Source organism: Aquarana catesbeiana, linkage group LG03 (assembly GCF_042186555.1).
Source record: "Aquarana catesbeiana isolate 2022-GZ linkage group LG03, ASM4218655v1, whole genome shotgun sequence".
Lineage (NCBI taxonomy): Eukaryota > Metazoa > Chordata > Amphibia > Anura > Ranidae > Aquarana > Aquarana catesbeiana.
In genome coordinates, this window is record NC_133326.1 from 183,134,830 (window position 1) to 183,148,436 (window position 13,607).

At 40.8% G+C, this 13,607-nt stretch overlaps 1 protein-coding gene across 11 annotated transcripts in view; it reads left to right on the plus strand.

Moving 5' to 3' along the window:
• The window catches only part of MAGI2 (membrane associated guanylate kinase, WW and PDZ domain containing 2), a 1,136,189-nt gene that overhangs the window by 778,875 nt on the left and 343,707 nt on the right, over positions 1–13,607 (plus strand). For all 11 annotated transcript variants that reach the window (XR_012242816.1, XM_073619581.1, XM_073619580.1 and 8 more), the window contains one exon: positions 5,775–5,988. Coding sequence is in view for 10 of the 11 variants with exons in the window: in XM_073619581.1 (XP_073475682.1) it covers positions 5,775–5,988 (214 nt within the window). In the remaining variant the exon portion in view is untranslated. The remainder of the gene's footprint in view (positions 1–5,774; positions 5,989–13,607) is intronic.

The window sequence follows — 13,607 nt, forward strand, 5'->3', positions numbered from 1 at the left end:
AGGAATTTCTTGATTTTTTTTTTTTTACTCTCCTCCGCTATATGCCTTTCGTGTTCTATCTTAGCCACCCTGATTGCACCCTTACATTTCTTACATAGTTACATAGTTACATAGTAGGTGAGGTTGAAAAAAGACACAAGTCTATCAAGTCCAACCTATGTGTGTGATTATGTGTCAGTATTACATTACATATCCCTGTATATTGCGGTCATTCAGGTGATTATCTAATAGTTACTTGAAGCTATCAATGCTCCCCGCTGAGACCACCGCCTGCGGAAGGGAATTCCACATCCTTGCCGCTCTTACAGTAAAGAACCCTCTACGTAGTTTAAGGTTAAACCTCTTTTCTTCTAATTGTAATGAGTGGCCACGAGTCTAATTAAACTCTCTTCTGCTAAAAAGTTTTATCCCTATTGTGGGGTCACCAGTACAGTATTTGTAAATTGAAATCATATCCCCTCTCAAGTGTCTCTTCTCCAGAGAGAATAAGTTCAGTGCTCGCAACCTTTCCTCATAACTAAGATCCTCCAGACCCTTTATTAGTTTTGTTGCCCTTCTTTCTTATTGCATTCTTTGTAAAGTTGGAATGATGACAATGACCCTCAGCCTTGTATTTTTTGAATGACTTTTCTTTTGCTTTTATATGAATTTTTAAGTCGGGGCTGAGCCACCCAGGATTTTTTTAGCTATTTTAAATGTATTTCTCATTGGAATGCACTGGCCAATACCTTTATTTAGTATGCTCTTAAAGCACTCCCATTTTTCTTGTGTTATTTTTTTCCCAGAATTTTATCCTATTTAATATCTTCTAGCAAGGAACGCAGTTTAGGAAAGTTGGCGTTTTGAAATTCAGTGTCTTTGTATTACCCTTGTGTTTCATATTTGTGATTTATACTGAAACGAAATGACCTGTGGTTGCTATTTCTTAAGTTGCCTCATACTTCCACCTCCATGATCAGAGCTTTTTTGTTAGTAATCAGTAGGTCTAGTAATGCATTGTTTCCTGTTGGCGCATTTACCATCTGACCCATGAAATTGTCCTGCAAGACATTTAGGAAATGGCGAGCCATACACCAATGTGCAGTTCTTTCCACCCAGTCAATATCTGGATAATTAAAATCCCACATTATAATGACATCTCCCATCCTTCCCACTATTCCAAGCTGTGATAGGAGGTCCACCTCCCCCTCCTCCCTCTGGTTTAAAAAGGCCCCTCTAACTTTTCAGCCATCTTCTCTCCCAGCAGAGCTGCACCACCTCCATTTAGGTGCAGTCCGTCCCTGCTAAAGAGCTGGTAACTGACTAAGAAGTCAGCCCAGTTCTCCAGGAACCTCTTTTCTACACCAGCTCCTCAGCCACTTGTTAATTTCCCTAATCTCCCACTGCCTCTATGGTGTGGCTTGAGGTCCTATTCCTCAATTTAGCACCTAAGTCTCTAAAATCATTTTTTAGGACTCTTCATCTTCCTCTGACATTGTCATTGGTGCCAACATGTACCATGACAGCTGGATCCTACCCAGCCCCTTCCAATAATCTGTCCACCAGATCCATGATGTGCCGAACCCGAGCACCCGGTAAACAATATACAGTTCGGCGCTTCAGGTCTTTTTGACAGATAGTCCTCTCTGTCCTTCTAATAATTGAGTCCCCTACCACCAGAATCTGTCTTACCTTACCCTCGCTCCCGCCCTCACTGGAGGCGTTTTTCCCCTGGCAGATAGGGGCGTCACTCTGCTCCAGCAATGCTGGTCCCTGACTGGTATCTCCAACATCACGCAACATGGCGTATTTATTGGGATGTTCCAGCTCAGGACCAGCATCCCTGACTCTTTCCCCTCTACCCTTCCTAACTGTCACCCAACTACTCTGCTCTGGTGCCTGCACCCTTGTCTTTCCACCTGCCTCTGTGCTGGACCCTGACGGCACCTGCCGAGTACATTCCCAACTCTCCTTTAGTATAGAGATTCTTCTCAGTGTTGCCAGCTGCTTTCCTAGATTCAGGACCTGGGCTTCTAGGGAAGCAACGTGCTTACATTTTGTGTAGCAGTATTCGCTTTCGATCTGATGATCGAGGAACGCATACATGCCACAAGATGTGCGCCGAGTCGCATCTCCACACCCGCCAGGCATCTTACCCACTAATTTTAATGGAGAGTGAGAATTATACTCTGATTAAATGATAACTAGCTTCCTGACTCTAATACTCAACAACACACAGGTACTCAAACAATACACAGGTACCCAACAGTACCCAACAATACTCAGTAACTCAACAGTACCCAACAATACTCAGTTACCCAACGATACTTAGTTACCCAACAGTACCCAACAATACTCAGTTACTCAACAGTACTCAAAAAATACTCAGTTACCCAACAATACTCAGTTACCCAACAATACTCAGTTACTCACAATACTCAGTTACCCAACAATACTTAATTACCCCACAATACTCAGTTACCCAACAGTACTCCCAATACTCAGTTACCCAACAATACTCAGTTACTCACAATTCTCAGTTACCCAACTATATTCACAATACTCAGTTACCCAACAATACTCAGTTAACCAACAATGCTCAGTTACCCAACAATACTCACAATACTAAATTACTCACAAAACTCAGTTACCCAACAATGCTCAGTAGTACTCAGTTACTCACACTGCACCCTCCTCAGCCAGCATCTCCACTACACACAGTCAGTCAGTCTTTTCTATTAGTTTGTGTCCACTCTGCTCCTGCTCAGACTTCCCTGTATTCTGACACTTGCAGGGCTTGCCAGCACTTTCAGTCTCCTCTGGTCAGCCTGCCTCTCACTGCTCCCACCGCAACCCTGGCTTGCCTGTCACACTCCCCCTCCGGATGGCGGTTACACTTACCAGCCGCATCTCCCGGTCAACCTGTCACCTCCCGGTCCCACTGGTTTTACGCTCACCTCCTCTGTCCATGTCTGAGGGGTGACACTGTCCCAAGTCACCCCCGCTCCACCTTCTCTATAGCCCGCACCTGCCGCCGCCACTCTCGGTCCCTGGGGCACCCGCCGCCACCGCTCTCGGTCCCCAGGTCACACGCCGCCACTCTCGGTCTTAGTGGGTTGGGAGTCTGGTCTGCAGCTCCCACACTCTCACTCTCACACACTATGCTGTCTCAGTGTCTCAGCTCTCCCAGCTGCCCTTCCGCGCCAAACAATGGAACAGCACCACCTGGAGGCCTCTCCTGTATGTCTGTCTGTATGAAAGACAGATACAGGGAACTAGATGCAAGGTAGAGGATAAGGCATGGATTAGGAAGCAGGAAGCAAGCAGGTACAGTATATGGCTAAAACTGAAGCACTAATAAAAAGTCAAGGGAAGGGTTATACCTTCCCAGCAGCCAGCATCAGGTGGAGTCTAATTCCTGGGATCTGCTTGCTTCTGGGAGACATCCGCTGGTGGCCACCAGAACTGCACCCTTCAGCTCTGGAAATCACAGTGCGACCAGCAGGTGATCCAGGTCCTGACAGAAGGAGGAAATTTTATTCTATTGATTTGCCTTTTCATGGACCCTGTAATTATTTTGAAAATTTCCATTATTATGTAAACATTAATGGAAGATTAGAGTATATGGAACAGAATATGGTAAACAAGAAATTGGGGGTGTTTGCTCTGACATTAATGGTATGTTGGCATGATATAATACTATGGTATTGATTGATGCATTCATTGTACCATTGGTGGGGGTTATTCAGACATATCATTGCCACTAAGCATGACAGAAAATGAAAAAAAAAAGTTGTTGCTATAAATATGAATGTTCTTGGTTTCCTTGTGAAAAAAAGTGGCAATATTAGTTTACCTCTACATACACAGCTGTTTGTGAGTGGATGGTCAGGTGTGTTTAATCAAACTGCTATGTTGCCCGGGAGTCTGCCTTTTTACCAAAAAAAGTAAGGTTGTACCAGGTGTGTACCAACTGAGCTCTCAAAAACTAGAAAGTTCTCTGGACATGGTATCTCAGTACAGTGCCCTATGTGCACATCAGATCACTAGAGATTTTACATTTAAGCTAGTGAAAAGAGCGTGACAATTTTGCAAAGATCAGAGTGCTTGGCATTTATTCATTGTTGAATATGGTAACACTAACATAGCTGATTTTAAATAGTTTAAATTGACAAATTTGTATTACTAGGCTCATGTCAGATGGGTGCTACTGCTGTGGCTATGTATATGCAATGGCAGAATCATGGAGGTGTAACAACCACTTTTCCTTATGGGCATTGCTCCCTCACTGGCCCAGAATGCTACAGAATTTCACTTGTTAATGAGAAAACAGTGACAGAGTGACACTTTGAGGATCGAAGAAGGTACATGGTCTCTTTTTAGGGCATGTGTAAATTGGGGGTCTCGTTTACCTGCTTTTTTGATATGTATCTGAAACACATGTCAAACATAGGTTGGCAGATATCCATTTACCGCAGTATGGTGGATCCGTGTGGATAACCACGCTGAGTTGTGTTAGACCTGCTTTGCTATTTGTGTAATTGTGAATTTCTGAATGCAGCATGTCCTACTGGATATGTATTTACATTGCTGGTGACCAGGTGAAATGCGGAGTTTGCCTTTAAATGCATGTGTTTGAGCTGTGCTGCATACAAATGTGAAAGACTGTCTTTGACTGCAGTGGCCTATGTACAAAAGCTCTTGTTGTGTGCAACAGTTTCAGCAATTTTCCTATTATAATTTTTTTAACATTTATTTAGCATCTCAAGTCTTACAAGACATACTTTATTTGGATTTACTTTATTGGACTTACTGAGTAAGGCATTGCATATGCAAAGGCAGTGGGTAAAGTACAGTAAAGCCGTGTACACACGAGCGGAATGTCCGACAGAAAAAGTCCAACGGAAGCTTTTCATCGTCTATTCCGATCATGTGTGTGCCTCATCGGACTTTTTTTTCAAAAATTCTGACAGACCTAGAAATTGAACAAGCTCTAAATATTTCCGACGGAACCAATTCCTATCGGGAAAACCGCTCGTCTGTATGCTGTTCCGACGGACCAAAAACGACACTTGCTCTGAAGTAAGTACGAGATGGAAGCTATTGGCTACTGGCTATTGAACTTCCTTTTTCTAGTCCCGCCGTACGTGTTGTACGTCACCGCGTTCTGGACGGTCAGACTTTAGTCGGACTTTGGGTTGACCGTGTGTAGGCAAGACCGCTTGAATGCAATTCCGTCGGACTTCCGTCGGTGAAACCTTCGGAGTTTATTCCGACGGCTAAACTGGTCGTGTGTACGTGGCATAACACATACTGTAAGGTTAAAAGCATAAAGTCAAACTAAAGGCCATTTTACTTTGCACAGTGCCAACATGTCTGCATTAAGAATTGTCAGTATTGTCCAATAGCCACCAGTCTAAAATCCACAATGAGAAATGGCATCTGTAAAATAAAAGAATGGATCTATAATTTGTCAATTTTCCTACACAACACTCAAAAAGAGCATATATTTACTGTAGATGAAAATATAACCCAAATTAGGTAATTAACAAAATACTTTTTTACTCATTAAAAACTGCATGTTACCCAGTGCAGTTTTTTGTTTTTTCTAGGTTAAATAGTACTATATACATGAAAAGTTCATATGACTACTGCAATGTGTAAGATGACCCAGAATGCGCTTAATGTTAAGTGCATCTGATGGCTTGACTGGAGCAGGTTTTTGGTACTTTGCATTGCTCAGAAGCGCATTGGAGGGCAAAGGTGATAAATGTATATTTCTATGTCTCATGTAGAATCAAGTGAACATGAAGACAAAAGTACAGATGCCTCAGGTGAGATTTCATCCCAGCCTTATACCACCCCATTGTACTGCCAGCCTGACACAGAGTCTAAAAGCAGCACGGATCTCAAGAAACAACTGAAGCCTGATGAAAATGATGAGCTGGGGATCTTGCCTGATAATTGGGAGATGGCGTACACCGAGAAAGGAGAAGTCTACTTTATTGAGTGAGTCTGTTTATTCTGATTTAAGTATAGTTAATTTGTTCGGCATATCACAGCACATAGGAAAAACATAATGTCCATGCCGTGTTTCTGCTAAGAAAATCACTGAACATTTTCAACACGCTTTATCATTTTATTATGTTGAGTTATATGAGTTCTCAGTTGCTGTTTCTACGTCATGGTTCTATTTTTTTTTCTTTGTCTATAACAAAATATAATGAGGGATTTTAAATGCCTAGTTCATACCTTTCATAACATTTTATTGTGTCTTCCCTGAAGCTCTTTTTTATTATTAGATTTCCAAGGTCAATTAGTATGCTATTAAACTGCTGACATTTTTCTTGCTATTAAACAGACCATGGCAAAGGCTCAAATATCCTTTGCCTTGCTTTTGGGCAGGTCATGGTCAGGCTGATTCTTTTTTGATTAATTAAAAATTGACCTGCATTTTTAGAGACAAGCAAGGAATCTTAAAGAGCTCTTCAGTAAGATGTTTGTTCATCTAGAGTAGCCTTTTTCAGGGGTGCTTTGAGTTTTCTTCAGGGGTGCCTTGGCAAAATGCCTAAAAATTGCCCCAAAATTGTATACAAGCTGGTGGGTGGATGAAACCTGCCTTTTAGTTAGACAAAGCCACAGGTTTTCATTGTACACCATTAAAACCTTCCAGCTACCAACCTCCTAACGACCAGTGGCATCATCCGTTGATAAGGAGGATGTCAGTTGCCTGCATATCATCCTTGTTTGACCCTCCCTTGCCTCTCTCCATCAGCTTTGGGGTCTCATTAGCTAAGTGAAGGAGAAAAACTGAGGGAAAAGAAAAGCACTGGAATACTAGTCAGTACCAGTTTGCAAAAGTGTATTTGCTTTAGAAGAAAAATGAATCAAGTCTAACGTTGGGTGTCCTACGTGTATTGATGTTGCTGCATTATGGGGCACCTCAAGGCTGTCCATAATTTTGGAGGGTGCCTGGAGACTATCCATAATTTTAAAGGGTGCCTTAACTGAAAAAAGGTTGAGAAACACTGATATAGAGTGTCAATGTACACAGGTAAATGATACATTTGTCAGTGATACCATAATAAGATGCAAGTGCCCTCATCCAGTTTGTTGAGGAACAACAAATCTCAGCATGCCCTATAAGTCAGAAAATCACAGTTATTTTACAATGCTGCCTTTGGACTGTACCCTCTCCAAGTACCACCTGGCATCTTACAGCACAACTTTGTTTTAGGTGAAAATTACCTCACAATAAGTGAGGTGATTTGAAAACCCAATCTTGCACATGATTGGATGACGAAAGCCAGCAGAGATTCACCTCATTTACTAAGCCGGGGAAAAATTCCCTTGCAAAGTGTAAAGTAACCAGTCTATTTTCCTTTAGTAAAATAAAGCTTAATTCGTGTTGACCCTTAGTTATTCTCAGACTTACAAAATAAAAATATGCTGTTCACTTTCAAAGGGAAGCTGCACTTTGTAAAGGAAATTTCTCTAAAGCTTACTTTAATCAGGTGAAGCTCTGCTGATGTCCAGCATCCAATCATATCCACTTCAGCTCTGGAAGGTCCCCCCCCCCCCCTTCATGACCAGGCCATTTTTTGCAATACGGCACTGCGTTGCTTTATCTGACAATTGCGTGATTGAGCGACACTGTACCCAAATAAAATGTATGTCCTTTTTTTCCCCCACAAATAGAGCTTTCTTTTGGTGGTATTTGATCACCTCTGTGGTTTTTATCTGTTGTGCTATAAACCAAAAAAGACAGACAATTTTGAAAAAATAAAAACAATATGTTTTACTTTCTGCTATAAAACATAACCAATAAAAAAAAAAAATAAAAAAAATCTAATTTCTTCATCAATTTAGGCCAATATGTATTCTGCTACATATTTTTGGTAAAAAAAAATGCCAATGAGCATATATTGATTGGTTTGAGCAAAAGTTATCACGTCTACGAACTATGGGATATATTTTTGGAATTTTTATTTATTTTGTTTTTACTAGTAATGGCGGCAATCAGCGATTTATAGCGGGACTGCGATATTGCAGTGGACAAATTGGACATTAAGTTACACTTTTTGGGTACCGGTGACACTAATACAGTGATCAGTGCTAAAAAATATGCACTGTCACTGTACTAATGACACTGGCAGGGAAGGGATTAACATCAGGGTCAATCAAACAGTTAACTGTGTTCCTAGGGAGTGATTGCTAACTGTGTGAGGGATGCTTATACTGTGGGAAAACAGAGATCTGTGTTCGTGCTTAGCAGAAACACAGGATCTTTACCTTATCTTGTCACAGAACGGTGATCTGCCTTGTTTACTTAGGCAGATCGCAGTTCTGCCTGTCTCCCAAACAATCAGGGTCGGGTCCCTGCGGACATCGCATTCACCCCACCTGCCGATTGGCTCCAACTCTGTCCAATCACAGCGCGAGTGGGTCACCGACGGTGCACATGCACGTCCAAGGCCCGGAAGTGTGGAACCACGTACAGGTACATGATTCTGCCCAGAGTGGCCACCCTACTGCAGTAAATCTATGTAAGCCGGTCAACATCTGGATATGCAAAAACATTGCTGTTTTTTTATTTGTCTTTCGCACAATTGGGTATTCTTTGCAAAGTGAAATTTCACCTCATTCACTAAGCTTTGGGGAAACTTCCATTGCACAGTGAATAGCATAGTCATCTTTAGTAAATCACCCCCTAATTCCTCTGTATTGCAAGTGTAAGTCCGACAGGCTGCAATGAGGTTGCACAGACTTTCATACTCCATTATTTTGTCAACTTACCTTTTCTATTTTGTCCTCTCCTTTAACCAGTTTTTCCTAATAGGCCCCTATGTGTTAAAGTGGTAGTAAATCCAGGAAAAAAATATTTCAGTCCCCCTGCAAAGTAGTGGCATAATGTGCTAGTATGCACTGCCTACTAGCACGTTATGAAATACTCACCCTAAAATGAAGTCCTCCATCATCGCTGACAAGGCTTTCAACTTCACCTTGTCTTCCTTCTGGGTTAGTGGACTATGGCAATTCGAATGGCCAAGCCATGACGACGTCACTCCCACTTATGCACATGGGAGCCACGATCGCGGCATAGCGCTCTGAAGGAATGGTGCCCGTTCAGAGTGCACTGTGCATGCGCTGGTGATGCCACTGGCTGTAAAACATGTGAATATCTCCTAAACATACATGTTTAGGAGATATTCATTTTACCTACAGGCAAGATTTGTTATGAGCCTACCTGTAGGTAAAAGTTGCAAAGGGGCGTTTACTACCACTTTAAGGCACAATATTGTTACCAAAATGTTATTAATACTGTAAGTGATACATAATTACCATTATTGTGGGCAGTTAAATTTCCCCATTTGACCAATTCTATCCAAAACTTAGAAAAAAAAAAAAAAAAAAAGATTTGACTATAGATACTCTTTAAGAACTCTTATTATGTTGTAGATTATTTACTAGTCTGTAGTCTATTTTAGCAACACGGATTCAGGGGTCTTGAAAATGAAAAGTATACATTATTCAGACATTTCAACAGAAACACATTATGCATTCATTTATTCATAGATTATAAAATGTGTCATACAGGTGATCTGATTGAAGAAATAGCTCAAAGTAAACATTTGTAAAAAAAAGGTTTACAGATTTTAGGTTGTGTATATATGTACCGTAACTGGAAATATTCTGCAAATATTACCACATCTGCAAAGTCCTTGGTAATATAAACAAAATATGTACAATTCTTTGTTTCTTCAAATCAAATGCTAAGCAAACTTTGACTACTTTAATAAATCTGTTTTCAAGCTTAACCTAGATCATTCTAGATAGAATTTACTTATTGCAATGATCAAAACAGTTGAGGTTTAATCACGTGGGCACTTAGAAAGTCGTGTTGAGTTTGGTACAGTGGGGCTGATTTGCTAAAACTGGAGAGTGCAAAATCTGGTGCAGCTCTGCATAGAAACCAATCAGCTTCCAGTTTTTTTTTTGTCAAAGCTTAATTGAACAAGCTGAAGTTAGAAGCTAATTGGCTAGCATGCACAGCTGCCCCAGATTTTGCACTCTCCAGCTTTAGTAAATCAATCCCAGTGTAAAGTTTTGTACGCATTTGAATGAAGCACTCTATCAATCAATGGGGCCATACACACATATGGTCTATAAACGAAAATGTGCACTGTGTTTACTGGTGTACAAAAAAAGTAGGACACAACTGCATCCGGGGCTTTGCATATCTGCAGATTTTACGCATGAATACTCATATAAGCGTGCCAGTTAGTAATTGCATTCCTTGCAGAAAATATGCACATGCCCACATGAATGAAACTTCAAGCTTGTACTGTAGATTTTTTCCACTGACCATAACTTTACTAGACTTTAAAAGAAAACAGGAGATAGCGTATAGCCTGTACCCGTGTACCCATGTAACTAATAAAGTACTTTTATTCAAGAGCATCCGAGTTGCCAGCCTTCCTGATTTAAGTATCGTATCTGTGGGGCCTGAACGTCCTGGCTAGAGCACTGGATCATAGTTTGTGGACTTTTATCTTGGCAGTGGAGCTGGGGTAACAGTTTGTTTCTCTTATGCCCACATGAATGAAGCTTCAAGCTTGAACTGTATATTTTTTCCACTGACCATAACTTTAGTAGACTTTTAAAGAAAACAGGAGATATATATGAGAACGGATATTGTTGACTTGTTTCGAAAGTTCATGCTCTGGACTGTCTTCCTTATACTTGCTTCACTATATCAGCTGGCCATGCATGGGCAGGTTAAACAAAAAAAATGACTAGATTCCCACATCCACATGTTCGATATGAATGGGGCAATCCTCCCCACTGTCAGAATACAATAACACTGCAGGGAGGGTTCCCCCATCCCGCCATCAGAATACAAAGATCAGCGCTGCAGCATATGTACTGCATCGCTGATTGAGCAAGAAAATACTGGCAGGGCAGTTGAAGTATGGCCAGCTTTAGTGAGTCACTGAGCTAAAACAAGCACGTACCTATCAGACATCAGGAAATCTTTCCCTGAACTATGCTCCTGCATAGACAAGTCAGACATGGGGAATTACATATTTCTGTCCTTATAGGTTCCTTTTTCTTGAGAATTAACCAGTTTCTAAAAATCAACCATGCTGAGGTTCTGGCAAAGCATAAATACGGGTCTGATCAAGGTCTCTGTACCATTTACCTATCTGAAGTCAGGTACACAGGCCCATCTTTACTCATCCCAGCTGCTAAAACATATTTAAAAAACATCTAGGGAGGCACACCTTGGGTACACTGTTTCAAATGAACTTTGTTGACTGAGCCCGGGTTCACTCTGCCCGTGACTTCAAAGTCAAGCGACTTCAAAGTTGGACCCAAGCGCAACTTTGGCATGACTTGCATGCAACTTATTTATCAGAAGTCAATGCAAGTCTCACCAAAGTCAAACCAAAAGTATTGCAGGAACCTTTTTCTAAGTTGGAAAGACAAAAGTCACACCGATTAGAACGGTTCCACGGTTTGCACTGAATGGGGTCTAACTAGGGTCTAACTTCTGATATGACAAGTGTTTCAAAGTTGTTGCATCAGTTTGAATTGTGCCTGAGAGTTAATATACACGCCGTACAGGCTCCCCTCACTGATGCATTTCACTCCATAATGGAACTTAGTTTTTGCTTACTCTACTAAATTCCATTATAAAGTGAAAGGCATCAGATGGAGAAGCCTGGTCTGGTGTAGTAACTCTTGGTCAATAAAGTTTATTTGGAATAATGTACCTGGAGTGATGCTCACTAGTTCTTTTTTTTTTTTACATCTTTAAGTTCTTCCATCTAGTTTTGCCTACATGTGCCTGGTAGTCATCCAGTTGATTTCTATTTCCCCATGGAGCTCACTTAGATTGTACACTCTAATGCCCCATACACACGGTCAGATTTTCCAATGGAAAATGTTCAATGGGACCTTGTTGTCGGAAATTCCGACTGTGTGTAGGATCCATCGGACATTTTCCATCGGAATTTCCGTCACACAAAATTTAAGATCTGGATCTCAAATTTTCCGACAACAAAATCCATTCTCATAAATTCCGTGTACATAATTCCGATGCACAAAGTTCTATGCATGCTCGGCATCAAGCAGAAGAGCCGCACTGGCTATTGAACTTAATTTTTCTCGGCTCGTCATACGTGTTGTACTTGACCGCGTTCTTGATGTTCGGAATTTCCGACAAGATTTGTGTGACCGTGTGTATGCAAGGCAAGTTTGAGCCAACATCCATCTGAAAAAAAAACATGGATTTTGCTGTTGGAATGTGCGATTGTGTGTACAGGACATTAAGGCACTTTGCTTTCTGCCCAAGTCACCCAACAGCAATCTCCTGTCATTAAGGCCAGTTCCCTGTCATTGAACTTTAAATGCCCAAACCTCTACTGCCTACTGAAGATCTGCCAATTTCCAATTTAATGGCAGGTGTGAGTAAAGCATCAGGAGGGACAGTGCTTTAAGTACACCTATCACGAGAGAAGTATAGTGACTGCCATTTCTGGCTGCCTACTGAAAACAAGCATGCTTTAAATTGGCGCTGAAACAGTGCAATAATTTCTTATGTTGCTTCTGTTATAATATAACATTTTCTTAAGAGGTGTGCTTCGGTTTTTCTTGTGATTAAAGTGCAAGAAATATGTGGATTGAGGCTGCTGGATTTCCCCTGAAAACACTTTTTACCTGGCTATGTCTGGCTTCAGTACTTTCAAGTCAAGGACCCAGAAAAAAGCACATATTTAGTTGCTGAAAAGTCAGAATTGCATACTTTTATACTTGGGCAGTGATCCAGAAAGTATCAGCTTGGCAGTAATGAATCTAACAGAAGGCTTATTATTATGATTTATATATATTTACAACATGAATGCAGACAGTACAGTTACAATACAATACAGGAGGAATCAACTTACAATCTAGGAATAAAGAGTAAATCCGACTTTGCTGAGAACAAAAAAATCCCTCTGGGTGATAAATGTGCGTTGCAGGGATTTAAAAAAAAATTTGTCGCTACTTGTTTCTGCTATACAAAAAAAATCTTTGTTGTGTGCTGAGTAATTCTTAATGGGAGTGACTTTTTCATTTATAATCAGCTGACTTTCAGAATTCCGAGAAAAGTTGCAGTGTCTACATCTGTTTAGAAATACCGTAATTAATCCTTTGGGAGTATCTCACCAAAAATGGCATTTTGTTGCAGAGGATCTGACTTGTATCTTAGTGCAGACTTCTGGGAAAGTCAGTGAGCCAATCATACAATCAGGAAATGACATTTCTGGGGATGTTCTATACACCAACTATATAAAGAAGGCCTTCAGGTAGCCATATTACATTGAATTTTACTGAAAATCACAGTGCTGCAGATTGAAAAGGAAAGGTGATTTTGAATAACATTCAATTACAATATGGTTTCTGTACAGCTGTATATGATATTTTTTTTTTTTGCTATTTTGTTCCCATAAAAGTTGCACTTTAACAGTGGCAGCTTACTGTACATTTGCAGCCTGGGGTTTAGACTCATAAGTTGCCCATAATCCAGCTCTGTTGCTGATTTAGAATTGTTTTAGGGCAAGTGAAATAGCAGTAATTTACAT